We start from the raw sequence: 26,561 nt of genomic DNA, 5'->3' as shown, positions 1-26,561 counted from the left end.
ATCAACCCCGCCTCCAACGCCAATCCCCGCCCCCTCCATGCGTCGTAAACCCGCCCCCATCGTGCGTCACCATCCCCGCCCTCAACTCTAATCCCCGCCCCTCCACGCGTCATCAACCACACCCCCTCCGCGCGTCACTACCCCGCCCCCACCGCCAATCCCCGCCCCCCTTCCCGCGTCTCCCACTCCGCGTGCGCGGCTCCTCGCCTCTCAATATTGGTCACCGCCCCCGCCTGCGCGTCACCACCTCACCCCGCCTCTTTTCACCTCACCGCCCCGCCCCCTCCGACCTGCTGTTTCACTGTTTGCACCCATTCGTTACCTACTTCCCCACAGCCAACAATGGACCCTTGTGCTCTCTACCTTTCATTGATCATCATGAGTTGTTATTTTCATTCATTCGTCTGTTCTTTGTACCTTTTCACATCTCTAGTTTCCCTCTCCCCTCACGCTTAGTCTGAAGAAAGGCCCCGACCCCAAACATCACCTATCTCCTTTTCTCCAGAGATGCTGCCTGACCTACTCCAGCATTTTGTGTCTATCTTCTGAGACATCCTGGGTGAAAACCTGGCAATAGTGCATGAAGATGTCTCTCTTGGCAAAATCTGTGTGCTCCTCACATTCACAGATTGTGTTTACACATCAGTTACATAGGGCAGTTCTGCGCAAGAGTTTAAGGCTGCATCATAAATTCCCAGGTCACTTGTAATCTCTACATATCCACTTTCCATGTGTGTGCATGGAATATGTGAAATTGCAGCCAGCTTTGAATAGTTGAAGGACAACTCAAGTTCTGAATGCACATCAGGCTCATTCTCCCAATCTCTAGCATTTGGTGGTGGGGGGGTGGGGGGTGGAGGAGTAGGTCAGCTCTTTGTTGTTCTGCTCCTGGGTCCAGTCCAGGTGGCTTTTTCATCCTCAGACACAATGTGGGCGGCACAGTCGCGCAGCAATAGAGTTGCTGCCTTACAGCGCCACGGACCTAGGATCGATCCTGACTCCAGGTGCTGTCTGTACAGAGTTTGTACATTCGCCCTGTGACCACGTGGGTTTTCTCTGGGTGCTCCACAGTTTGTTTCACATTCCAAAAACGTACAGGATTCAAGGCTAATTGACTTTGGTAAGTAAAATTGTCCCTAGCCTGTATGTGTGTCTGTGTATGTGTTGGCACGGACTAGGTGGGCTGAAGGGCCTGTTTCCTTGCTGTATCTCTAAAGTCTATGCTTGAGTCTAGAGAGGGGGCACAGGTTTACTGGAGGCCACACAATTGGAATCTGCTGGGGGTTGAGTGCATCCTCAACACTAAAGTCAATATTATTAACTAATGCTGTTGTTTCTAATAGTTATTTAATTTTAAAAAAGTGGAAAAGGGTTAGAGAGCAAAGCTCTGCAGTCCCAGCACACCCAGGACAAGGACAGACAAACTAGATACAGGGTTAAAATTCCTCTCGGCTGTCAGTTAGGATCAACGTCATGATTGGGAGTTGGTGAAGGTGGTGTCGTTTTGGTGCTGGAGCTTCAGTTGCAGGTGTACCAGCAGAGTTGAACGAACCTTCAATGCAGCCCATTTCAGTTGAGATACCTATCTGAACATTGCTACCAGCTACAGTATCCATCTGCATGGAATTGAATAGTCAAACCAGACCAGAGTAGCTTTTAGTTTCCACACTATGTTAGTGAGCAAGTGGGAAAGGGCAGGCCAAGACCTTTTGGCCTCTCTCGGCCCTGTGCAGTTGCTCAGCCTTAGTGCGACTGCTTTAAGTGCCAGACCAGTCACTCCTGTGAGAGAATGTGAGTGTGTGTGTGTGCACCCTCTTTCAATTAGAAAAGTTAACTCTTTCACAATCCAGCACCAGAGCTTTATTACAATACAAATCAATCAGTTCCACGTCAACTTATCGCCAGTCTGCATGCAGTTCAGGCTGGTCTCTGAAATATTGTCCAGAGTCATGTATCAGCAATGAAATACAACCTGCCCCATCTCTTTCACCCTGCACATCTCCAGTGACACCATTCTGTCAGCCTGGTTGCCCAGCAATTAGTCAGGGAGGCACTAGGCTACAGGAAGCAGTTGGATCCCTCTTTGTCTCTCGAATATCTTCGAGAGACACAAAATGCTGGAACTCAGCAGAACAGACAGTCTCTCTGGAGAGAGGGAATGGCCTCGTCAGTCTGAAGAAGGGCCTTGACTCAAAACATCATCCATTCCTTCTCTCCAGTGATGCTGCCTGTCCCGTTGAGTTACTCCAGTATTTTGTGTCTATCTTTGGTGTAAACCAACATCGGCAGATCCTTCCTACGCCTGTCTCGTTTATCAGTGTTGGCACCCTGACTGTACACGAGTCACGTACGCCATGCTCTAACTGTGCCTGTCTTTGCTGCAACCAGCACATATCAGTAGCCTTGCCCTGCTTGTCACATCGAGGCAGACAGATGCAAGCTGATTAGTACGGGTGTCAGAGGTTATGGGTGGAAGGCAGGTGAATGGGGTTCGGAGGGAGAGATAGATCAGCCATGATTAAACGGAGGTACACAAACATGCTGGAGAAACTCAGAGGGTGCAGCAGCATCTATGGAGCAAAAGAAATAGGCAACATTTCGGCACGAAACGTTGCCTATTTCCTTCGATCCATAGATGCTGCTGCACCCGCTGAGTTTCTCCAGCATTTTTGTGTACCTTTGATTTTCCAGCATCTGCAGTTCCTTCTTAAACAACATGATTAAACGGAGAAGCAGACTTGATGGCCCGAATGGTCTAATTCTGCTCCTATCACTTATGAACATATGAGCTGTTCTCTGCTACGAGAGTTCTGAACTGGTACCTCTGCTCCTTACACCCCTCTGCTGACCCCCCACCTCCCCCTCCCCGGCTGAACTTGGTGAACACGGCAATTTCATTCATGAATGACTGGTGCCCGAAGCTGCTGAAGAATAGCTTGTACACCTGCTGATGAAGCTGCTACGGACGATCAGATTGCAGATCACGGGTGAGAGGGCAGGAGCACTCGCTGAGTTGTCTCCACCCCCTGCCATGAACTAGCCGGCAGATATTGGTACGGATATCCCCCAAACCTCCCCCATCCCGAGAGACTGGCAGTGCCTGCAGACCGGGCGCTCAATGTGTTGGATGTGGTTAGACACAAAAAGCTGGAGTAACTCAGCGGGTCAGACAGCATCTCTGAAAAGAGATAGGTGGCGTTTCGGGTCGAGACCCTTCTTAAGACTTGTCTCGAGCCGAAACGTCAGCCATTTCTTCTCTCCAGAGATGCTCTCTGTCCCGCTGAGTTACTCCAACTTTTTGTGTCTATCTTCGGTGTAAACCAGCATCTGCAGTTCCTTCCTGCAGGTTGGGTGCGGTTGGTGGGTCCAGAGCTGGACGGCCGGGACCAACGCAACGCTCCCTGGCGACGGGCCGCGGGTCCCGCGTCTGCACGTGCTGTCAGATCCCCAGCGCTTCCCGCTCCGAGGGTCAGCTCCGTTATATTTTCCCTGGAAGCGGAGGCGGCAGCAATCCCGCCATTCCACCCGACATCCCCGTGTTCGGGCCCAACAGAATCTGGGAACGAGAAACACCCAGTGAGGAGAGATCAGGAAACGATGCAGATCACATTCATGAACAAAACGACAGACCCATTGCCCACCCCGACCCGAATCCCGTGTCTAACCTGACCCGACCTGACCCACATCCCGTGCCCAAAACCACAGCACCATTCCCAATCCCTACCACCCTCCCTACACGGGTTTCATTCCATTTCGGGAAGGAACGCCCTTTATGTGGCGACTATTTGCATACCTTGGGTACGCAAGCAAAGAATTTCACTGTGACTTGGCACATGTGACAATAAAGTTTTCATTCATTCATTGTCCGCACTGAACTTCCTGCAACCAACACGAAAGCTGCTTGCCTTCTACGCCCTGGTGATAAGGGGATGACACTTTCCCCTTAACATCAACAGGCATATCTGTACACTGTAAAAGGCTCGATTGTAATCATGTATTATCTTTCCGCTGACTGGTTAGCCCGCAACAAAAGCTTTTCACTGTATCTCGGTACACGTGACAATAAACTAAACAGAAACTGAGGCTGTGTGGGTAGAGGGGTCAGGGCCAGGAGTCTCCACGGTCGTCATTGGAAGGGGAGACCGGGGGGGGAGGGGGTGATCGCCACCCAGTTTACTCCAAGGCTGTCTATGGTGAGAGGGGCTGTGAAGGTTGACTGTGGAGGCTGTGGCTGAGGAAGAGGCAAATTAACCTGCCTGCCTGCCCACCTGATCACTGGGCCCTATGGGTGGAACCAGCAGGGACAGGCAGGTCTGCCAGTGGCGCTAAACGCTATTTGGATGGTTACCAACTATGGCAGCACCACGGTGCAGTGATAGAGTTGCTGCCTTACAGCGCCAGAGACCCGGGTTCGATTCAGACCACGGGTGCTGTCTTTACAGAGTTTGTACGTTCTCCCTGTGACTTGCGTGGGGTATTTTCCAAGATCTTTGGTTTCTTCCCACACTTACAGATTTGCAGGTTAATTGGCTTGGTACGAATATAAATTGTCCCTAGTGTGTGTAGGATAGTGTTGGTGTGCGGGGATCGCTGGTCGGTGCGGACTCAGTGGGCTGAAGGGCCTGTTTCTCTAAACGCTCCTTTGAGACAGGCACTCGAGTTAAAGAGAGGATTCCCAAACGAAAATCATACTGTGAAGGCCAGTGAGTGCAGGGAGGGTACGGAGTGGAAATAGTCCAACTTCCTGACTTAATGGGAAATGTTTGCTCTCTAACATTTTTAAGTCGACGGCTGACTTTTCGGGGAAAAAAACGTGGTGATTTTTATGTAAATATAATTAAAGCCCAGGAGAGAAGCACAACTCGTTTGAACGTTGACCAGCGGATTCAGTAAAAGCTACAAAGTGCTGGAGTAACTCAGCGTGTCATGCAGCATCTCTGGAGATTGTTGTGGACAGCTTTGTTTCGTTGTGGATGTTTCTGGTCGGGACACTTATTCAAAATGTCACCAGTCCATGGTCTCCATAGATGCTGCCTGGTCCAAGCTACTCCAGCACTTTGTGATTTTGCTCAAAGTTCCAGCGTCTGTCAGCAGAGTCAGTACGAGCTTCCCTTCCTCAGTCACTCATTGCTCGAACGCCTCCAGTTACAAGACACATGTCGCGCAACAGAGCTTCAGCTCCACTTTCTGACGGGGGCACATGCCTCAGGCTCACCCTTCAGGTGGGCAAACACTGGCCACTCCACACCCTGCACCGAGCTCTTGCATCTCCTCTGGCCCCAATCCCACTCCCCAAGGCCATGCCTCACACCGCAGGCCCAGCTTCTGTTCCCTTCTCCCCACCGTATCAGAGCCCAGTACTGACCTGTCTCTGTTGCTGGATCTGTTGCTGTTCCAGCTGCAGCTTCTCCGTTTCAAACACCACCGGCAGCACCAGGATCATGAAGGACGTGGTGCCCACCCACAGGGCCGAGCGAGTGAAGCTGCAACACAGGTCCCGAGCTCAGTGTCATGGCCTGGTAGACACTGTCTCTAGCCCCGCGCAGCGTCTGGCAGACAGTCTCCCCCACGCACCACCGGCAAACAGCGTCTCCACCTGCACCCCTCCCCCCCACCCCCGTACAGCATCTGGCAGACAGTCTCCCACACACACCACCGGCAAACAACGTCTCCACTCCACACAGCATCTGCCAGACACTCTCCCTCACATACCACATGGTAAATAGCAGACCCCTCCCCCCCCCACACACAGCACCCACTGTCTCACCCTCTCCCCACACACTGCACCCAGCATACAGCGTCTCTCTATCCCCCCCCCCCCCCCCCCACTCCAAAATTCCCCCTACACGCAGCCAGGGCAAGGGGCCTTTAAGGTCATAAGGAATAGTAGAAATAAGCCATTTGGCCCATCAAGTCTACTCCGCCATTCAATCATGGCAGATCTATCTCTCCCTCTCAACCTCATTCCTCTGCCTTCTCCCCATAACCCCTGACACCCGTACTAATCAAGAATCTATTATCTCAGCTTTGAAAATAACCAAAGACTTGGCCTCCACCATCGTCTGTGGCAATGAATTCCACAGATTCACCACCCTCTGGCTAATGAAATTCCTCCTCCCCTCCTTTCTAAAGGTACGTCCTTTTATTCTAAGGCTGTGCCCTCTGGTCCTACACTCTCTCACTTGTGGAAACATCCCATTAGTGTTTAGTGGGCTGTGCGCCAAATGGGTCGATGGTTGGCATGGAATAGTGGGGGCCAAAGGGCCTGTGTTCTGTGCTGCAAAACTCCATCACCCTCTCCTGTACCCTTCACTCTGCTACTGTCTCTGTTAGCACTAGGGTGGTTGATGTCCCCGCCATCTCCAGGAACCACGTTGCACTGCCTGCTTCACACCTGTAAAGCTTCTTGGCTATCGTCAGCGAGCAGCTTGCGGCTACCCCGGAGGCATTCCGCATTCCCTCTGGGAACATCTCTGACAACCCCCACAGTCTCTCTGCCAGGGACTCGTCGAGCTGCAATCACAAGAAAATTGGCAGAGTTAATCCTTTATCCGCGTGTGGTGGTGGCCCGTGGTAGACGATAGCATAATTGTGCAGTCTCTTGTCTTGTGTGATCGAGTGTGGTTCTCTAGTCCGATGCACGAGCCACACGCGGGAGCAGTGGGGGCACATGGAGGCCGCTGTGGGAGGATTTAGGGTTGCAGCCTTCCTCCTGTCTCTGACACTAACGAGTTGGCTTCGGTGACCATGTTCCTAGTGCTGGTGCGCCAGCCAGTCCTGTCACTGGCACGGGTTTCCAGTTCTTTATCAGCAGTGCCGTGCTAAGCTTGTATCAGTGATAAATCTCAGAGCCAAGATGAAAAACTGGTGGGTTGTGCTCAGGCTCAGGTTCTGGTAGGTTGGTGAGAACATTATGGGAAATTAGAGAGGAAATTGCGGGAGCCCTGGTTGAAATTTATGAGTCGTCTTTAAATACAGGAGAGGTGCCGGAAGACAGGAGGGTGGCAAATGTTGTGCCTCTATTCAAGAAGGGCTGCAGGGAAAATGCTGGGAACTATAGGCCAGTGAGCTTAACATCTGTAGTCGGAAAGTTACTAGACAGTATTCTGAGGGATAGGTTGTACAGGCATTTGGATGGACAAGGGCTGATTAGAGATAGTCAGCATGGTTTTGTACGTGGGGGGTTGTGTCTCAAAAATCTGATTGAGTTTTTTGAAGACTTAACCAAAAAGGTCGATGAGGGTAGAGCTGTTGATGTTATATACATGGATTTCAGTAAGGCATTTAACATGGTAGGCTGCTCTGGAAGGTTAGATCGCAGAGGATCCAATGAGAGATAGCTGAATGGATAGAAAATTGGCTAATGAAAGGAAGCAGAGAGTGAAAGGTTGCTTCTCGGAATGGAAGAATGTGACTAGTGGTCAGGGTTCGATGCTGCTCCTGTAACTGTTTGTCATCTACATCAATGATTTGGATGAGAACATACATGGCAAGATTAGCAAGTTTGATGATATAAAAGTGGGCGGTTTTGCACATAGTGAAGACGGTTGTGAAAAAATTGCAGCAGTACCTTGATCGATTGGCCAGGTGGGCCGATGAAAGGTTGGGGAAAATTAATACAGAAATGTGAGGTATTGCATTTTGAGAAGTCTAACGTGAGCAGGACCTATACAGTGAATTGTAGGCCTCTTGGGAGTGTTGTAGAGCAGAGCGATCTAGGAGTGCAGGTGCATGGTTCCTTGAAGGTCGAGTCACAGGTAGATAAGGTCGTCAAAATGGCTTTTGGCACATTGGCCATCATCAGGCAGCATATTGAGTATAAAAATTGGGAGATCATGTTACAGTTGTAAAAGACGTTTGTGAGACTGCATTTAGAGTATTGTGTTCAGTTCTGGGCACCATGTTATAGGAAATATATTGTCAAACTGGAAAGGGTACAACGAAGATTTACTAGGATGTTGCCATGACTAGAGGGTCTGAGCTATAAGGGAGAGGTTGAGTAGGCTGGGACTATATTCCTTGGAGTACTGGAGGATGAGGGGAGATCTTATAGAGGTTTATAAATATGATGAGAGGAATAGATCGGGTAGATTGCACAGACTCTCTTGCCCAGAGTAGGTGAATCAAGGACCAGAGGGCATAGGTTTAAGGTGATGGGGAAAATATTTAATTGGAATCGGAGAGGTAACTTTTCCACACAAAGGGCGTTGGATGTATGGAACAAGTTGCCAGAGGAGGTAGTTGAGGCTGGGACTTTTAAAAACAGTCAGACAGGTACATGGATAGGACAGGTTAGGAGGGCCAAACGTGGGACTAATGTTGCTGGGACATGTTGGCCGATGTGGTCAAGTTGGGACGAAGAGCCTGTTTCCACGCTGTATCACTCTATGACTCGATAATATTATGCTCCTGGTTCTGCATTCTCCTGGTTCTGAGATCACGGAACGGGGTTGGGGGAGATGGGACAGGGAAGGGAGGTGGAGAAATGGGACGGAGTGGGGGAGATACGGAACAAGGAAGGGTGGGATATGCAACGGGGAGGTGGGGGAGACGAAATAGGGAGGGTGGTAGCAGGAAGGGGGTGGGTGAGGGAGGTAGCGTTCCCGTGGTGGGGCTCAATGAGGGAGCGGGAGCAGAGACCACGAGTTAGATCCAGGCTGCGGCCTCCTTCCAGACCTCGCTCCACCCTCCTCCTCCACCCTCCCGGCTCCTTACATTATCGTCGTCCTCGATCTCATCTTCGACCTCGAGAAGCCGCTCTGCACTCGCGTCCGCCGCCATGACACTTCCGCCGCGCCTGCGCACGGCGGACAGCGGCGCCGCATGTCGGCCGGGAGGCGCTGCCGTGCACTCCTCCGCCCTGCTGGTGGCGCTGCCGTGCAGTCCTCCGCCCGGCTGGTGGCGCTGCCGTGCAGTCCTCCGCCCTGCTGGTGGCGCTGCCGTGCAGTCCTCCGCCCGGCTGGTGGCGCTGCCGTGCACTCCTCCGCCCGGTTGGTGGCGCTGCGGTGCAGTCCTCCGACCGGCGGGGTCACTGCTGCGCACTCTTCCGACTGACTGCTGGCACAGCTATGCGGTTTTCTAACCGGTGGGTGGCGCTGTCGTGCACTCCTCCAAGCTGCCCTCGATGTTCAAGGCCGCTAAAGGATCTTTGGTTCAAGGGCATGAAACAAAAGTAGGCCAGCCCTTCCAGCATTAATCCTTTAGACCTCAATTCCCTCAATAATCCAAAAATATATCAACTTCATGAGTGAGCCTACATTGCTTTCTTACACAGGGAATTCCTCTGGATCAAAACATTTCATGCCGTCTCACTGAACTAAACGTAGGCAGGACCGCAAACCCACACTGACCAGTGATCACCCATGCACACTCGTTCTGTGTTATCCCACTTTTTCACCTTCACACTAGGGGCAATTTACTGAGACAAACTAACCTACAAACAGAGGTGAGAGGTTCACCTGCACCTCCTCCAGCCTCATCTATTGCATCCGCTGCTCTAGGTGTCAGCTGCTCTACATCGGTGAGACCAAGCGCAAGCTTGGCGATCGCTTCGCCCAACACCTCCGCTCAGTTCGCAATAACCAATCTGATCTCCCGGTGGCTCAGCACTTCAACTTCCCCTCCCATTCCGAATCCGACCTTTCTGTCCTGGGCCTCCTCCATGGCCAGAGTGAGGCCCACCATAAATTGGAGGAGCAGCACCTCATATTTCGCTTGGGTAGTTTACACCCCAGCGGTATGAACATTGACTTCTCCAATTTTAGGTAGTCTCTGCTTTCTCCTTCTTTCCTCTCCCCTTTCCAGCTCTCCCACAGTCCACTGTCTCCACCTCTTCCTTACTTCTTCCTGCCCCCCCCCCCCACCCCCACATCAGTCTGATGAAGGGGCTCGACCCGAAACATCGCCTATTTCCTTCGCTCCATAGATGCTACCTCGCCCGCTTAGTTTCTCCAGCATTTTTGTCTACCTACAAACCCGCACGTCTTTGGGATGCGGGAGGAAACGTGAGCACCTTGGAGGAAACCCACGCGATCACAGAGACAACATGTAAACTCCACACAGAAAACACCTGAAGACAGACACAAACCCAGGTGTCGGAAACTGTGACCAGCAGCTCTGTCAGCGCATGTCTAAACTAAACATGCACAAAATTCAAACAGCAAGTAATGCAAATAATGATAATAATACATTTTATTATGTTGCTGAAAGTGAAGATATATGGCGATAAGACATGTGGATGGTGTTAGGATGTAACTCAGCGAATCGGAACTAGGATCTCGGTGGGCCGAATGGCCTCATTTATTGGAGATTCACTAAATGCAAAGCCTTGATCTATTGGGAGGCCCAGCATTAAACTACAAATCCCACAACCCCCTCCGGTATCGCCGCTCGGCTGCACAGTCGCTCCCATAATACCCCGGGAATTATTATTTTACATAAGGAATTTTTATGTTCAATTTTATCATATGAGGTGTTTTGGGTGAAAGTTATCGAACCCTGAGTGGAAAATCAATGCTGCCCGGCATAGATTGTGACATTCTGAGTGAGCTGATGATGGTCTCACCCTGATCCAGAGCGGGTCTGCCAGAGTCCTCTTTGCCGCTGCGAGGTTTAGTCCTTATGCCTTAAACTAATGAGTAAGGAAAATAACGGTCCGGGGTGACGCCCGGGTCCTCGCCGCATAGTGCGAGAGGAATTTTTGAGCGGGTAAAGGTCGCCCTAGTGGTGACCTGCCTACTTTGTGGGATGCCGCAGTGCAGCGATCTGCCCGGTATTCCACTGCCGCAAATATAAAAGAAGGTGATTCACAAATACCTTTGTCCTCAGCAAGAGGCGCCTGAGGAAATCAGCGCGTCAGGCAGTATATGAGTTCTTTGTTTTCTGTCTTCGTGTGTAATACTACGCTAGTCCGACCTGCCCGCGTTTGGCCAAAATCTCTCTAAACCTTTCCTATCCATGTCCCTAACGGCGGCGCCGAAATAGAGACGGTTGAAAGCAAAGATACGAGAGGAGCTCATCTAGTATCTTTGGTTGAAAGCTTCATGATCCGAGTAAATATCACCAGCAACTTGTCCTGGACTAGCCATATCGAAGCAAAGGCCATGAAAGCACACCGATGCCTCTATTTCCTTGGAAGACTTAGGAAGTTTGGCATGTCCCCAAAACCTCTCACCAACTTCTACAGGTGTGCCACAGAAAGGGTTTCATTCATTCATTCTTTGCAGCTTATTCCCAATGGCACCCCTGGTTTAGCTTATCAACCCCCCCCCCCCGGCCGCCGCCGCTGAATGTGTCCTTTCCTGTTCAGATGGAGGGTTGACTTGGAATGTTATCTGTTTTTCTTCCCTCCATATGACATCGCCCAGGCTTGCATCCGACCACACATCACCTGCTGCTCCAGCCGAGGTTTGGCGCAAGCAGCCAACAAGTAGGATGCATCACCCATGGTCAGTCATGACCGGGGGGGGGGGGGGGCTACATATTTATCTTGAACAAACAGACTGACATATCAGGGTCATCACTCCTCCAACTTCACAATTCAGAACTCTCTAATCCTTTTGTCTCACACTTTGTGCGTGTTCTTCTCTTGCCTCTGTCCTCCCATCCGCCTATCAACACCCCCCCCCCCCCCCCCCCCCGCAGGTTAATTGGTTCTGCAAATTATCCTCAGTGTGTAAGATTGTGCTAGTGTATGGGGACTCGCCGACTAAAGTCTAAACATCTTGAAATACATCAACAACACGTTTGAGATTATTACATTTACTTCTACCGGCAGTTCACATCTGGAAAGGGTTGCAAATTCTCATATCCTGTCAAGTTTCAATTATATATCGGAGCAGAATCCAATTTTCACAAATGAAAGTCCCAATCTGCAGCTGCCACCATTTATTTCCCTTTATCATTGGGTCATTGACGACTGAGGACCTCTGTTGGACTAATGTGAAACTGCAAGCACAGCAGACATATCTCCTCACAGCAGGGTGAGGAGATATGTTGACGCATGTGCCCAGCTGGTGGAAAGATTGGCATACTTCCCAGGAAGATCATTCCATACATGAGTACACAAGGTTGTACAAAAGAGAAAATAAACAGCAGTCTGTAGAAAGTGCAGATTAAATAAATGCGAACCCGCTGAGTTTCTCCAGCATTTTTATCTACCTTTGATTGTCCAGCATCTGCAGGTCCTTCTTTAAAAAATGCGATGTGAGTTTGAAGGCTCGCGACCAAAAATATCACCTATCCACGTTATCCAGAGATGCTGCCTGAGCTGCTGACTCTAGCACTGTGTGTCTTTATTTTGTAACCCAGCACCTGCAGCTCCTTGTATCCATGAGGTAGATTCGAAGAATTGGGAATTCACTTCCAGCAGGAGGTCTGTTCAAGAGTCTGATGAGAGCAGAGAAGAAGCTGTTCCTGAATCAGATGGGGCGTACTCTCCAGCTTTCGCATCTTCAGGTGTGGAGAGAACAGGGGATGACCAGGGTGTAAGTGGCTATTGTTACATTTGCTGCTCTCTGGAGGCAGTGTGAAGTCCGTAGGGAAGGAGAGGAAGAGGCTGGTTTGCGTGATGGATCGGGCTGAGTCCATCACTCTTTCCTGTGGTCATGGGTAGAGCAGTTACTATTATCGAGTAGTTGTTACACCCAAATAGGAAGCTTTCTCTGGTGCATCGGTAGAAATCGTAAGAATTATTGGGGACATGCTGAATTTCCTTCATCTCCTGAGCGCTTTCTCAGCAGTATGGTGGATGTGGGTGGATTCACAGCAGCACTGGAAGGCCACAGAACACTGGGGGCATCGTGATGGGCTTGAGGCCAGGAAGGACACCCTCCTCTCCCTTTACCCCACCCACACCGTTACCCAACCCCCCTCCCTTTACGCCACCCCCGTGACAACTAACCCCAGGCTCCTGAGATTTACACCCAAGTTTCCTGATCTGCTACTGGACTAGATCAGTGAGTGAAGCTGCATGGTCACGTCTTCCCCCAGTCCCAGAGCCGTGAAACACTTCAGCAGAACCCGAGACCCTCACAGGGGGCAGAAAGTGGCTCTGTGTTGCCTTCATCTCTCAAAGAAAAACAATGCTGGAGGAACTCAGAAGGTCAGCCCGCATCTGCACAAGCAGAGGGATGGGTGATGTTTTGGGTAGAGATTGTATAAGGAGACTGTGCAAGGGCAACTGAGCCAGGAGGGAGAGGAGAGGTGGGAGTGAGGGAGGTGGCGAGGAATACATGACAGGTGGAACCAAGTGATGATGAGGATGTAGACAACACAATGGTATGAACATTGAATTTTCCGATTCTAGCTAACTCCCTTCCCCCAGTCCCTCCCTTCGTTCACCTGCTCCATTCCCCCGTCCCCATTAACTGGATTTGTCCCCCTACCCCAGCTGGTTCCATTCACCCATCATCCAGACGCCCATCTATCTGGGGTTCCCCTCCCTCCCCCTCCACCACCAGATTCCATCTGATCATCACCCCTCCCATATCTGGTTCCACATCACCTCCAGCCTCCATCTCTACCTCCCCTCCCTCCACCTGGCTCCATTTGATGTTCTTTTTTTCATCTGAAGAAGGGTCCCGACTCAAAACCTCACCCACCCTTTTTCTTTGGAGATGCTGCCCGAGCCGCTGAGTTACTCCAGCACTTCGTGCCTATCATTGGCATACACCAGCATCTGCAGTTCCTTTCTACACTTCTTTTCCCATGTCATTGACTTCTCCAATTTCAGGTAGCCTCTTCCTTTCTTCTTCCCCCCCCCCCCACCCCATCAGTCTGAAGAAGGGTCTCGACCCAAAACGTTACCTATTTCCTTCACTCCATAGATGCTGCCTCACCCGCTGAGTTTCTCCAGCATTTTTGTCTACCTTTGATTTTTCCAGCATCTGCAGTTCTTTCTTAACCATCTTTTCCCATATCGTTCAGTTTCCACCTACCATCCAACAAACCCGTCTCCAAATTCTCCTCTGCCCATTGCACCTGGTTGGACTCGTGCCTCACCCCTCCCTACCGACCCACCCCGGCCATCTCTCCTCTACACTAAGTCCTGGTGCAAGGTCTCCACCTGCAATGTGTAGGAAGGAACTGCAGATGCCGCTTTACATCGAAGATAGACACAAAATGCTGGAGTAACTCAGCGGGACAGACAGAAGCCTGAAGAAGTGTTTTGACCCAAAACGTCACCTATTCCTTGTCCAGAGATGCTGCCTGTCCCGCTGAGTTACTCCAGCATTTTGTGTCTACCTCCACTTGAAACTTTGACCATCCCTTTGCCTCCACAGATGTCGAGCTCCTCCAGCAGCTTGTCTTTTGCTCCAGATTCCAGCATCTGCAGCCCGTCTCCATCTCTCTGTTTTCCTTGCTTCTGGTCAGCAAATGACACAGTATTCAAGAGGTTATCTGTTTATTTACAAATTTCTCGAGAGTATGGAACACATTTCCAAGAATGAAAATGAAATATTCTAAATCCAATAAATAGTGTGAAAATAAACTGAATCTGCAACCACTGAGCAGTTGCCACCCCAGCCTCACCCCTCCCCAAACCCACCCCGACACCCACTGCCCCCACCCCTCCCCGCTGGGCCTCAGTAAGGCTTGAATTTCCGCTCCGCCCTCATCAGAGCAATCTTCTGTTTGTCCTCTTCAAACTTCTTCCGAAGCTGAGCGATATCTGGAAACAGAACAGACAAGCCTGAGTTGGGGGAAGGGCCAGAGACGCCGGCACATGGGGAGACCCAGAGTCAGTGGAATCTCGGGCAAGTGGTGAGGAGTGGGAGGCTTTGACATGTGGAAGTGAGGGGGGGAGAACTGAACAGGTGCTTGTGGTTTCTCACAGTAGTGGTGGGAAGTCAGACCCCAGAGCGTTGTGGTAACTCAGGGAAGTGGTGAGGTGTGGAGGGAGCAGAGATGCCAGGGCATGGGGAGGTGAGGAGGAGGGGGATCCCATGGACATCAGGGCATAGTGGTATCTCAGAGGAGGGGTGGGAACGAGGGACGTCAGCAGGGTCAGTTGTACCTCGGGGAAGTGGGCTGAACGGCAGGACACGGGGAGGTGAGATAGTGAGGGCGGGAGACCCAGGGGTTTGTGGCATCTCAGGGACGTGGTGGGAGCAAAGACGCAAGGACATGGGGAGGTGAGAAGGGGAGCCAGGGGGTTGCAGTTTCTTGGAGTAGTGGTGGGAGGTGGGACCCAGAAACCAAGACCCCGAGTACTGTGGTATCTCAGGGGATGTGAGGGAACAAGAGACGCCTGCATCCTGTGGCACCACGGTAGGGGGGAGAAGGGGTGGAGACGCCGGGCTGCAGGACCTGGTTATGGTGGAACTCAAGCAGTCGCCTGTGGCAGCATCAACTGTGGCCACACCTAGCACGTGGGGTGAGGGAAGGAGGGTGGATGGAGCTGCCCTCCAGTGATCTGTAGCCAGGGCTCAGTCCTGGGGAAGGCTGCAGCAACGCACCCCCTCCCACTGTAGAGGCCTCTGCAGGCCAATGCTGGCCTTGGAAATGAGTGAGTGCACCTTCCCCCTCCCCCTAATCCACCGCCCCTCCCCCAAGTCCACCGCCCCTCCCCCTAGTCCACCGCCCCTCCCCCAAGTCCACCGCCCTCCCCCTAGTCCACCGCCCCTCCCCCTGGGATCTCCGCCTCACCCCCTTCCTTCCATGGGATGACTGCTCCCTGCCATTCCCACTCCAGACCATCACACCCCCCCCATACCCCTACACCCTCCCGATACTCTTCTCCCCCCAGACCATTCACTCTTCCCCCCTCTCTCCTCTGCCCCCCTCGCACACCCCACCCCAGGAAGACTCACGTTCTCGCTTGGCGTCCTGCTGCTGCCAGCTGTAGAAGTTGAGCAGCTCCCGCTGTTGCCGCTTGCGTTTCTCGCGCTGCACGGCCTGCAGATTGCGTGCCTCGGTGCGCGGGACCCCCGGGCGCCGCCCCTTCCTCGTCACCTTCACCCAGCCCTCCTCGTCCGGGACCCCGTCCTCCGCTCCGGCCCGAGCCTCCATCTGTGGGCAGACGGAGCAGTCAGACCCGCACTGACCCCCCCCCCCCCCCCAGTACACAGGTACAGAGAAAGCAGTGGCATCGCGCGCTATCCCGACTGCTCACATAACACTGGATATTAGACAAGCGGCACTGTGGTGCAGCGGTAGAGTTCTGGGTACAATCCTGACTACGGGTGCTGTCTGGATGGTGTTCATTCCTTCTCCCTGTGACCTGCGTGGGTTTTCCCCGGGTGCCCCAGGTTTCCTCCCACACTCCAAAGACCTACAGGTTTTCAGGTTTGGTAACATTGCAAATTGTCCCTAGTGTGTAGGATAGTGCTAGTGTATGAGGCGATCGCTGGTCGGTGTGGATTCGGTGGGCTGAAGGGCCTGTTTCCGTTCTGTATCACTAAAGCCTAAATACAATCAAGCCAAAGTGTAACGGGTAGAGCAACGGGGAAGATACCAAACAAAGAACATAGTTCTCAGCATTGTAGCGCACCAGTTCCAGAGACAAAGTCCCAAGTCCACAATGGGGTAGAGGTGAATCAGACAGTACCCTAGCTTATGGAAGGACAGTTCAGAAGCCTGATAACAGAGGGGATGAAGCTGTTCCTGTGTCTGGTGGTGCACACTTTTAAGCTTCTGTATCATCTGCTGGATGGGAGCAGGGAGGAGGTGGAATGACTGGGTGGGAAGGTCTTTGATGACGGTGGGTGTTTGTCTAAGGCAGCGTGAAGTGTAGAAGGAGTTGGCTGTGGGGAGTCTGGTCTGTGTGATGGGAGTGGGTGACGTGCACAACTCTTGCTCTGAGCTCATCCGTTCAGACCGGAGCCGCCTTCAATTCCCTCCCACCCTCAGCAGGGAACTGAGTGGAGCGCCCGCACCAGGGTCTCTCTCAGGACCGCAGTGGAAGATGGATGTGGGGCAGAGAGAGGCCTGACCATGTGGGGCGGCACAGCAGCACTGGACCTGCCCCTTCCTGCCATCCTGGGTGACCTCCCTGCCCCCAATAAACCTCATCGCCACTCAGACCAGATCTCAGGCACACTGCACCTTGAACCCACCCACCCACCACACGGATGAGATCAGCCAATCGACCCCCCCCCCCCCCCAAACCGTGCCCCCACCTCCCTGCCACCAAGACAGGGGCCCACACTGATCTCTCCCCACCCCCCAAACCCTGCCCCCACCTCCGGGACAGGGGCCCACACCTCCCAGACCCTGCTGCCACCACTAAAAGACAGGGGCCCATACTCACCCCCTCCCCTCCCAAACCCTGTCCCCAACACGGACAGAGGGGCCAAAACTGACCCCCCCCCCCAAACCCAGCCTGTCAGCTGGCACTAACACATAGGGTCCCCCACCGACACCCCCCCCAAAAACCCTGCCCCCACCTCACCGTCACAGACATAGGGGCCGAAACTGACCCCACACCAGCCTCTGACACACGGTTCCCCACCGACCCCCCCAGCCCCGCCCCAAAAACCCTGCCCCCACCTCTCCGCCATAGACATAGGGCCAAAACTGACCCCCACCCTAGACCCAGCCTCTGCCAGCCACCACTGAGACAGGGACCCACACAGACTGCCCTCACCGCTGCCACACGCTGGTCGTGTTTCTTCATGAAGTCGTCCACTTCTTTCTGCAGAGCCTCGGTGTCTGTGATGTTGCAGCGATAGTCCTGGATCCACTCTGGGAAAAGGAGGAAGGGTTGGAGTAGGGAGCAGCAGCGACCAGCCTGGGTTCCCACTGACCTCCCTCCCGTCATCGCCAGTAGCCTCGCCACTGCGTCTACTCTCTGATCCTCCCAAACAGGCAGCCACCACAGCACATGTGTCCTCCATCAGTGCCCCCCCCTTCATGCCCCATTGGCAAACCCAAGCTCACATCCCAAGCCCACCCGCGTTGCACATCTCTGATCCCCACCCCACGCCCACTATCACTGGGCGGCACGGTGGCGCAGCGGTAGAGTTGCTGCCTTACAGCACTTGCAGCGCCGGAGGCCCGGGCTCAATCCCAACTACAATAGACAATAGGTGCAGGAGTAGGCCATTCGGCCCTTCAAGCCAACACCGCCATTCAATGTGATCACGGCTGATCACCCCAATCAGTACCCCGTTCCTGCCTTCTCCCCATATACCCTGACTCCGCTATCTTTAAGAGCCCTGTCTAGCTCTCTCTTGAAAGTATCCATAGAACCAGCCTCCACCGCCCTCTGAGGCAGTGAATTCCACAGACTCACAACTCTGTGTGAAAACGTGTTTCCTCATCTCCGTTCTAAATGGTTTACCCCTTATTCTTAAACTGTGGCCGGTTCCCGACTCCCCCAACATCAGGAATATGTTTCCTGCCTCTAGAATGTCCAAACACTTAATAATCGTATGTTTCAATAAGATTCCCTCTCATCCTTCTAAATTCTAGAGACTACGGGTGCTGTCTGTACGGAGCTTGTACGTTCTCCGCGTGACCTGCGTGGGTTTTCTCCGAGATCTTTGGGTTCCTCCCACACTCCAAAGACCTACGGTTATGTATGTAAATTGGCTTGGTAAATTGAAAAAATTGTCGCTGGTGGGTGTAGGATTGTGTTAGTGTGCGGGGATCGCTGGTCGGCACGGACCCGGTGGGCCGAAGGGCCTGCTTCCGCGCTGTATCTCTAAACTAAACTAAATGACCGTTAGCAACTGGACGAGGCACTCACTCTGAAGGCCAGTGGTGACCGGGTGCTCGCTGGGAGACAGGATCCAGGGGGTTTGGGGTTTCAGGGCAGATTTCATGTCGGCCGGGCTCTTGAAGACGACGTAGCCCACGCGGTAACCCTGTGGGGATGCAGAGGTTAGTCACACAACAGCAAGCAGTGCCACGGGGAACAGGGCGGCTCCAGCAGTGGGCCACAGATGCAAAGACCCAGTCTGAATCCATGCAGTCCTGTCGGTCACATTGCCTTAACCAACGGTGCCACGAATATTATTACATATTTGATCAATTAGAGAGCGCAATACCTACCTCATTGGAGACCCTCGGACTATCTCTAATCAGATTTTACTTTGCACTAAACATCATCCCCTTTATCCTATATCGCACACTGTTGATGGCTCAATAGTGATCACATATAGTCTTTCCGCTGACTGGAGAGCACGGAATGAAAAGCTTTTCTCTGTACCTCGGTACACGTAACAATAAACTAAGCTAAACGTCACTAATATTTCATCCCCAAATGTTCCACCAGTGAATGGTTTGGGAGGTCACTCCACAGGGCCAAAGACCTCCTGATCTGTGGGATACTCTCAGGGTTAAACACTGCTCAAACACAGGCACTTCGGCCCAACGGGTCCGACCAGCGATCCCCGCATGTTAACACTATCCTATAAGGATTTTTAAGGCAGGGATAGATAAATTCTTGATTAGTATACGTGTCAGGGGATATGGGGAGAAGGCAGGAGAATGTGGTTAGGAGGGAGAGAGAGATCAGCCATTATTCAATGGCGGAGTAAACTTGATGGGCCGAATGGCCTAATTCTACTCCTATTTCTTATCACCTTGTGACATGTTGGCCGGTGTGGGCAAGTTGGGCCAAAGTGCCTGTTTCCACACTGTATCACTCTATGACTTCTGCACACAATTATACCCACGGCCTTTGTGTTGGCTGCACCGAGCTTCAGCGCATCCCTCAGCACGTACGGCTGCATCCTGGAGTGTTCCAATCAGCAGCAGTGTTTAACCCCGACAACATCCCAGAGATCGGGATGACAAGGAACTGCAGAGGCTGGTTGATTTTTTTTTTAAAACACACAAAGTGCTGGAATAGCTCAGTAGGTCAGGCAGCATCTCTGGAGGACATGGATAGGTAACGTTTCATGTCGGGAACTTTCTTCAGCCACATCACGAAAGGTCGCCTATGCATGTCTTCCAGTGATGCTGTCTGACCCGTTGAGTCACTCCAGCATTTTGTATCCACAGATCAGGGTCCTGAGCATGACGTAGCTTCTCGCAATTAACCCCAACAAAGTGTATCTGCATCAATTAACAGTTTGCCTGGCAAAATGTAGAGTCCAGAAGGAGAACAACCATGCTTATGGATATTAAGGGGAACTAGATCCTAGTGGGGGCCAAAATGGCAAGGTGCATGTGGAACCAGAGGATGTAGATGAGATCTTAAATAACTACTTCTCAATTGTGTTTACTGAGGTGTCAGATACCTGGCGGAGCACAACTATGGAACCCTTATTTAAGGAGGACAGCAGTAATAATCCAGGTAAGTCAAACCTCAATGGTAGGTGAATACAGTAAAACATGCTGAGCGAGAGGACGTAGTTGAGGCAGGTAATATCACAATGTTTGTACATGGATAGGACAGGTTTAGGATATGCGCGAGACAGGTGGGGCTTGTGTAAATGGGGCATGTTGGTCGGCGCGGGCAAGTTGGGTTGAAGGGTCTGTTTCCACGCCGTACGACTGTCTGACGGGATTCATTAATACACGGGAAGAAAGTAATCAAGAATAGACAACATTATCTTTTTACGTTGTGATCCTGGGACTTGGTTCCTCTTCTTCGTTGTTCTTGAATGCAGCAGCACAGGTAGATGAGATGAAGGCACAACATGGGATACTAGCTGATACACAGAATAAAATGGCTGGGATATTCGCTAATACCTGAAACCAGACCAGTTACCCAACCACACTCACTCACGACTTTTATAGGGACCAAAGTCAGTCAGAGCAAGTCATGAAACTCATTCACAGATCTTTGATCTGCAGCCATTTTCTTCGCAACTCACGCAGTCTTTTACTCCACTTCTCAAAACATGTCCGAAGGACCGCTGACTTCTAATGCCAGTCACACCGTGCACTGATTACCTCCGCAGGTTTCCTGGAGAAGAACTTTGATTTCTTTGCCTCGGATTTGGGTCCTGGGCCTGGCTTATCCTGCAGTTCCACGGAGATGACAGTGCCACACTGTGAAAAAAGCCTGTGCACACTCTCCTAGCACGACACAGAAAGCAACACCTCTTTATACCATTTCAGTATAACAAAACCAACATTTAAAATATGTACAAAGACAGTTTTTCACAGTTTTGCCCATCCAACACCCTTCTGAATGGAGTACACACCACACTACCATGTGCAGCTCTGCTCATTCTGCTGTAGGACGCATGTTTTTAAGTTGGAATAGATTCACCAGTATATTACATGGACTTGTGTGCTTGAGTTATAGGAAGAGACAAAAAGCTGGAGTAACTCCGTGGAACAGGCAACATCTCCGGAGAGAAGTAATGGGCGACGTTTCGGGTCGAGACCCTTCTTCAGCCTAGACCCAAAATGTCACCCATTCCTTCTCTCAAGAGATGCTGCTTGTCCCGCTGAGTTACTCCAGCTTTTCGTGTGTATCTACGGTTTAAACCAGCATCTGCGGTTCCTTCCTACACAGTTATAGGAAGAGGTCAGGTAGACAGGGTGGTCATGCAGGCTTTCAGCACATTTGCCATCTTCAGGCAGGGTATTGAGTATAAAGTCGGGATGTCGTGAGGCCATATTTGGAGGATTGTGTTCAGTTTTGCTCACCCTACTATAGGAAGGATATCATTAAGTTGGAAAGCACAAAGACTTACTAGGATATTGCCAGGACCTGAGGGCCTGAGCAACAGGGAGGAGGGTGGGCAGGCTAGGACTTTACTCCTTGCAGTGCAGGAGGATGAGGGGCGATCTTATGAAGGTGTACAAGGATCATAAGGGGAATAGATAGGATAGATGCACAGTCTTTAACCCAGTGTAGAGGAATCAAGAACCAGAGGAGATAGGTTTAAGGTGAGGGGAATAATTTAATAGAAAAGCCAGAGGCAATTTTTTTCACAGAGATTGATGGGGATATAGAACTGCCAGAGGAAGCAGTTAAGGCAGAAACTATAACAACATTTAAAAGGCATTTGGACAGGTACATGTACAGGAAAGGTTTGGATGGATACGAGTCAAACACTGGTGGGTGGGACTAATGTAGATGGGGCTGCTTAGTCAGCAAGGCAAGTTGGGCCAGAGGGCTCTGAATAGGCTGGAACATTTGTCTTTAGAGCATGGGAAGCTGAGGTGTGACATTAAATTGAGGGGCATAGTTAAGGTGGATGCTTGCTGTCTTTCACCTAGAGTAGAGATTTCTAAAACTGGAGGGCATTGGCTCATGGGGAGAGGGAAAAGATTTAGAACAGACCTCAATGGCATTTTTTTTTTGCTCTGTATCTGAGATAATTACGACTTTTAAAAGACATTTTGACAAATATATGGATAGGAAGGATTGAGGGACATGGGCCAAATGTAGGCAAATGGGACTGGACCAGAACTTGGCCAGCATAGGCAGGTTGGCCTTAAGGATCTGTTTCCATGCTGTGTAGCTCGAGAACTCCAAGGCTCACTCATTTTCTCCCTACACATATCACTGATATACACCTGTGTGCATCATTGTTTAGAGATGGTTTGCAAGATTAATAAGAGCATGGATTAGCTTTTGGGTAAAGGTTGCAGCACAGTGGCGCAGCGGTAGAGTTGCCACCTTACAGCGTTTGAAGTGCCGGAGACCCAGGTTCGATCCCGACTACGGGTGCTGTCGGTACAGAGTTTATACGTTCTCCCCGTGGGGTTTCTCCGAGATCTTCTGTTTCCTCCCACACTCCAAAAACGTACAGGTTTGTAGGTTAATTGGCTTGGTGCATGTGTAAATTGTCCCTAATGCGCAGGATAGTGTTAATGTGCGGGAGCGCTGGTCGACGCAGACTCGGTGGGCCGAATGGGCTGTTTCCGCGCTGTATCTCTAAACTAAACTTGGGTGGGAGGGGCGATTTTATTTGTCCTCATGGCCCTGGATTTGAAGGTAACATTAGATCCTAAGGCATCTCGGCAGACTTTGTGGGAGAATCCAGAACCAAAGGGTCACCTGTTTAAGACAGAGATGAAGAGAACATTTCTGTCAGAGTTGTAAATTTTTATAATTGCCATCCCCAAAGAATGCTCGAAACAGAATATTTTCTCTGAAAATGTTGGCAGATTCTTGTTAAGTGAGGGACTGAAAGGTTTCTGGGTAAGACGGTAATGGAGATATAGTTGGATCAATCTTATTAAATGACTGAGTAAACTTAAGGAGCGGAGTGGCCTTTCCGGTTCCGAATGTTCACCGGGGGATTCCCCCCTCAGTCCCTAAACCCTCCCCTATCATCATAACCCTCCCATCCCATCCCCTTCTCTCCATCATCCCAGTCACCTCCCCCAATCCCCCTCCCACTTTTCCTCACCACAGTCTCCCCCCCCCTCCCTCGCTTTCCTCACCCCCTTCCCCATCCTGACACGTCCCCACTCTTCCCCTTCTCTCCCACTGGACCTCCCTCCCCTCTCCCCCCTTACCCTCTCCCACCCCTTTACCTTCTCCCTCCCTTTAGCCTTTCTCTCCTCCTCACCCTTTCCCTCTCTCCCCCTCACCCTTCACCTCCCCCTTCTCCCCTAAACCTCCCCCTTCACCCTCACTCCTTAACCTCCCCCACCCCTTTACCTTCTCCCTCCCTTTACCCTTTCTCTCCCCCTCACCCTTTCCCACACCCCTTAACCTCTCTCTCCTTCACCCTCTCTCTCCCCTTCACCCTCTCTCTCCCCTTTCACCCTCACCCCTTAACCTCTCTCTCCCCATCTCACTCCCCCCTCTGTCTCTCCCCTTCATCCTCTCACTCTCCCCTTCACCCTCACTCTCCCCTTCATCCTCTCTCCCTCCCCCTTCACCCTCACTCTCCCCCTTCACCCTCACTCTCTCCCCTTCACCCTCACTCTCCCCTTCACCCTCACTCTCCCCCTTCATCCTCCCCTTCACCCTCACTCTCCCCCTTCTCCCCCCTCTCCCTCTATCTCCCCCCCCCCCCCGGTACCTGTGTGCAGTAGGGCGGCAGGTTGAGCACGAACAGGGTTCGCTCCTGTGGCCGGCGGGCGGCCGCTTCTCGGGCCCGGTGCGGTTTCACCAGCAGCTGCCGCGCGGCGCCGCCGCTCCCCGAGAGCAGCGCGGGAATCACTGGGGGGGGGGGGGGGAGACAGTCGGTCAGTCACGCTCCCTGCTCCCTGCCCCACCCGCCTCTCCCTCCCTCCCCCCGGCAGCCTGGCCCGTATTGTCTTGTCTTGTCTCCCCGCCGGCCGTTACCTGTGAATCCCGCCGTGTCCGCTCGCGCTCCATCCTCCCCGCGCGGCGCCATCTTCCCCACCAGGCGGCCACGCGCACACCGCGCCTGCGCGCCCACACCAGGCAGGGGCCGGGCACGTGACATGCGAGGGGCGTGGTCAACGGGGACTGATTTACATATGGCGGGGGGCGGGGCCAGATGACTATTACTTTCCCTTGAACCCTCCGTAAAGTGGGCTGTCCCACTGCGGCGACCTAATTGGCGAGTTTAGAAGAGTTTAAGAGTTTGACAAAGTGTCATGTTGAAGACCTCCTTCTTCGTCCACTGAACGAGGGTTGTATGTATATATGTATGTAGTTTGTTTGTCTATATGCCTTCCCCCATAATGGGAACCATTGTGGGGGGATGTTTTTATGTTAAAGCTATTTATTATTGTTATGTTTGTATTCTTTTTTATGTGCTGCATTGGCAAAAGGAATTTCACAACATTTATGTGTATGTGACAATAAATCAACCTTTGAACCTTTGAACCTATACTATTCTTATAACAAATGTAAAGCACTTTGGCCAACGAGAGTTGTTTTTTAAATGTGCTATATAAATAAATGTGACTTGACTTGACTATGTTGAAGACTAGCTCCGACTAGCTTCGGGAAAATTGGACACCGAGTAGTGGAGAGTGAAGACGACCTTGTTCGATCTCCTTCGACCTCCCTTCGACTATGATGAAGACTATCTACGACTACCTTCGACTACCCTCGATTACCTACGACTAACATGCTACTACAACCTACCTCGACTAAACCTGCGAGTAAAAAAAATATCGATTTTTTTCCATGGCGACTTTTTTTACTCACGGGCATTTTTCGGCATGTAAAAATACGGCGCGACCTAGCTGAGGCCTCGAGTACGCGGAGAGTACTCTCGAGCATGAAGGAGAGTTACAAAGACCTCCTCATGTCGACCATGCTGCGAGTGTGAGTCGAGGGCAAACTCTTCTGAACTCGCGGATTAGGTCGCCGCAGTGGGACAGCCCCTTAACTCCCTGGTCAATTCGTCCCTTCCCACCCGAACCATCCCCTCCCCTGTACTTTCCCTTGCAACCGAAGGAAATGCCACACTTGTCATTTTACCTCCCCTCTTGACTCCATCCAAGCAGTCTTTCCAGGTGAGGCAGAGGTTCACCTGCATCTCCTCCAACCTCATCTATTGCATCCGCTGCTCTAGATGTCAGCTGCTCATCATCGGTGAGACCACGCGTAGGCTTGGCGATCGCTTCGCCCGACACCTCCGCATAGTTCTTTTTTTAAATTTCAAAATAGACTTTATTCGAGAAATAAATATATATAATACATGATCCTTACAAAACTCCATCCGCCATTCTCGGAGACTATACATACATACAATACAGTTTCCCCAAATCACAATTTTTACCCCCCACCCTTGCCACTCATGTGGCCCACTGGCGTGGAATCCCTTCCCTTATTTTGAGGGGGCGTCTCCACCACACCCTGCCCCATGTCCAGCAGCGGAAGGAATCTAGACTGTTGTCCTCCCCCACCGAGCCTTGGCGTTGGCTGCACCAAGCTTCAGTGCGTCCCTCAGCACGTACTCCTGCAGTCTGCAGCGGGCCAGTCGGCAACATTCCCCGATGGACACCTCGCTCCGCTGGGTGGTGAACAACGCTCGGGCAGACCAAAGAGCATCTTTCACCGAGTTGATGACCTTCCAGCAGCACTCGATGTCAGTCTCCGAATGCGTCTCTGGAAACAGTCCGTAAATCACAGAGTCCTCTGTGACGGAGCTGTTCGGAATAAACCGTGACAGGGACCCTTGAATACTTCTCCAGACTCTTTTTGCGAATCCACACTCTGCAAAGAGGTGGGCAACCGTCTCCTCTCCATAGCAGCCGTCCCGAGGGCAGCGTGCACTGGCAGTGAGGTTCCGACAGTGCAGTAAGGATCTGACTGGGAGGGCTCCCCTCACCGCCAGCCAAGCCAGGTCTTGGTGCTTGTTGGTGAGTTCTGGTGATGAGGCATTTTGCCAGACAAACTGGGCAGTCTGCTCTGGGAACCACGCCACCAGATCCATGGAGTCCTTTCCCTGCAGTGCCTGCAGGACAATCCATGCTGACCACTGCCCGATGGACTTGTGGTCAAAGGTGTTGGTCCGGAAGAACCTTTCCACAGACGACAGATGGGGCGGCAATGTCCAGCTGACTGGCACATTGCGTGGCATCTGCGCCAGGCCCATCCTCTGCAACACCGGGGACAGGTAGAACCTCAGCAGGTAGTGACACTTGGTGCCCACGTGCCTTGGCTCTACGCTCCGCCTGATGCAGCCACACACGAAGGTGCCCATCAGGGTGAGGGCGACGTTGGGCACGCTTTTACCCCCGTTGTCTGCCGACTTGTACATTGTGGCCCG

At 51.9% G+C, this 26,561-nt stretch overlaps 2 protein-coding genes and 1 non-coding gene across 3 annotated transcripts; 1 reads left to right on the top strand and 2 right to left on the bottom strand.

The window, feature by feature from the left end:
* Positions 1-3,241: 3,241 nt before the first annotated feature.
* On the bottom strand, positions 3,242-8,802 carry tomm22 (translocase of outer mitochondrial membrane 22). The gene is made up of 4 exons (XM_033013179.1): positions 8,716-8,802; positions 6,395-6,513; positions 5,366-5,483; positions 3,242-3,556 (listed from the first exon to the last, which is right to left on the bottom strand). Exons 1-4 carry the CDS (start codon positions 8,779-8,781, stop codon positions 3,479-3,481), a joined length of 381 nt encoding a protein of 126 aa, XP_032869070.1. The 5' UTR covers positions 8,782-8,802; the 3' UTR covers positions 3,242-3,478.
* A 1,818-nt stretch (positions 8,803-10,620) lies between these two features.
* LOC116967133 lies at positions 10,621-10,771 on the top strand. The gene has a single exon (XR_004410151.1). It is a non-coding gene; the product is annotated as a U12 minor spliceosomal RNA (small nuclear RNA).
* A 3,616-nt stretch (positions 10,772-14,387) lies between these two features.
* Positions 14,388-24,261, bottom strand: rrp7a (ribosomal RNA processing 7 homolog A). Its single transcript, XM_033013222.1, has 7 exons — positions 24,155-24,261; positions 23,889-24,028; positions 20,848-20,973; positions 18,692-18,809; positions 17,588-17,685; positions 15,813-16,011; positions 14,388-14,671 (listed from the first exon to the last, which is right to left on the bottom strand). The coding sequence occupies exons 1-7, from the start codon at positions 24,204-24,206 to the stop codon at positions 14,586-14,588; spliced, it is 819 nt and encodes a 272-aa protein (XP_032869113.1). The 5' UTR covers positions 24,207-24,261; the 3' UTR covers positions 14,388-14,585.
* Between the last annotated feature and the right edge of the window lie 2,300 nt (positions 24,262-26,561).

Source organism: Amblyraja radiata, chromosome 38, assembly GCF_010909765.2.
Source record: "Amblyraja radiata isolate CabotCenter1 chromosome 38, sAmbRad1.1.pri, whole genome shotgun sequence".
Classification (NCBI taxonomy): domain Eukaryota; kingdom Metazoa; phylum Chordata; class Chondrichthyes; order Rajiformes; family Rajidae; genus Amblyraja; species Amblyraja radiata.
Note: the sequence above shows the minus strand (reverse complement) of the source record. Positions and strands in the feature narration are given on the sequence as shown.

Bases quoted from the DNA above. Each gene is read 5' to 3' on its own strand.
- tomm22 (XM_033013179.1), bottom strand. From the start codon at position 8,781: ATGGCGGCGGACGCGAGTGCAGAGCGGCTTCTCGAGGTCGAAGATGAG. The intron at 5,484-6,394 runs GTGTGAAGCAGG...CCTGTGTTGCAG, and splicing joins ATAGCCAAGAAGCTTTACAG to CTTCACTCGCTCGGCCCTGT. The intron at 3,557-5,365 runs GTCAGTACTGGG...TCTCGTTCCCAG, and splicing joins AGATCCAGCAACAGAGACAG to ATTCTGTTGGGCCCGAACAC.
- rrp7a (XM_033013222.1), bottom strand. From the start codon at position 24,206: ATGGCGCCGCGCGGGGAGGATGGAGCGCGAGCGGACACGGCGGGATTC. The intron at 17,686-18,691 runs GTGAGTGCCTCG...TCCTTTTCCCAG, and splicing joins GGTCACCACTGGCCTTCAGA to AGTGGATCCAGGACTATCGC. The intron at 14,672-15,812 runs GTGAGTCTTCCT...TTCTGTTTCCAG, and splicing joins GCAGGACGCCAAGCGAGAAC to ATATCGCTCAGCTTCGGAAG.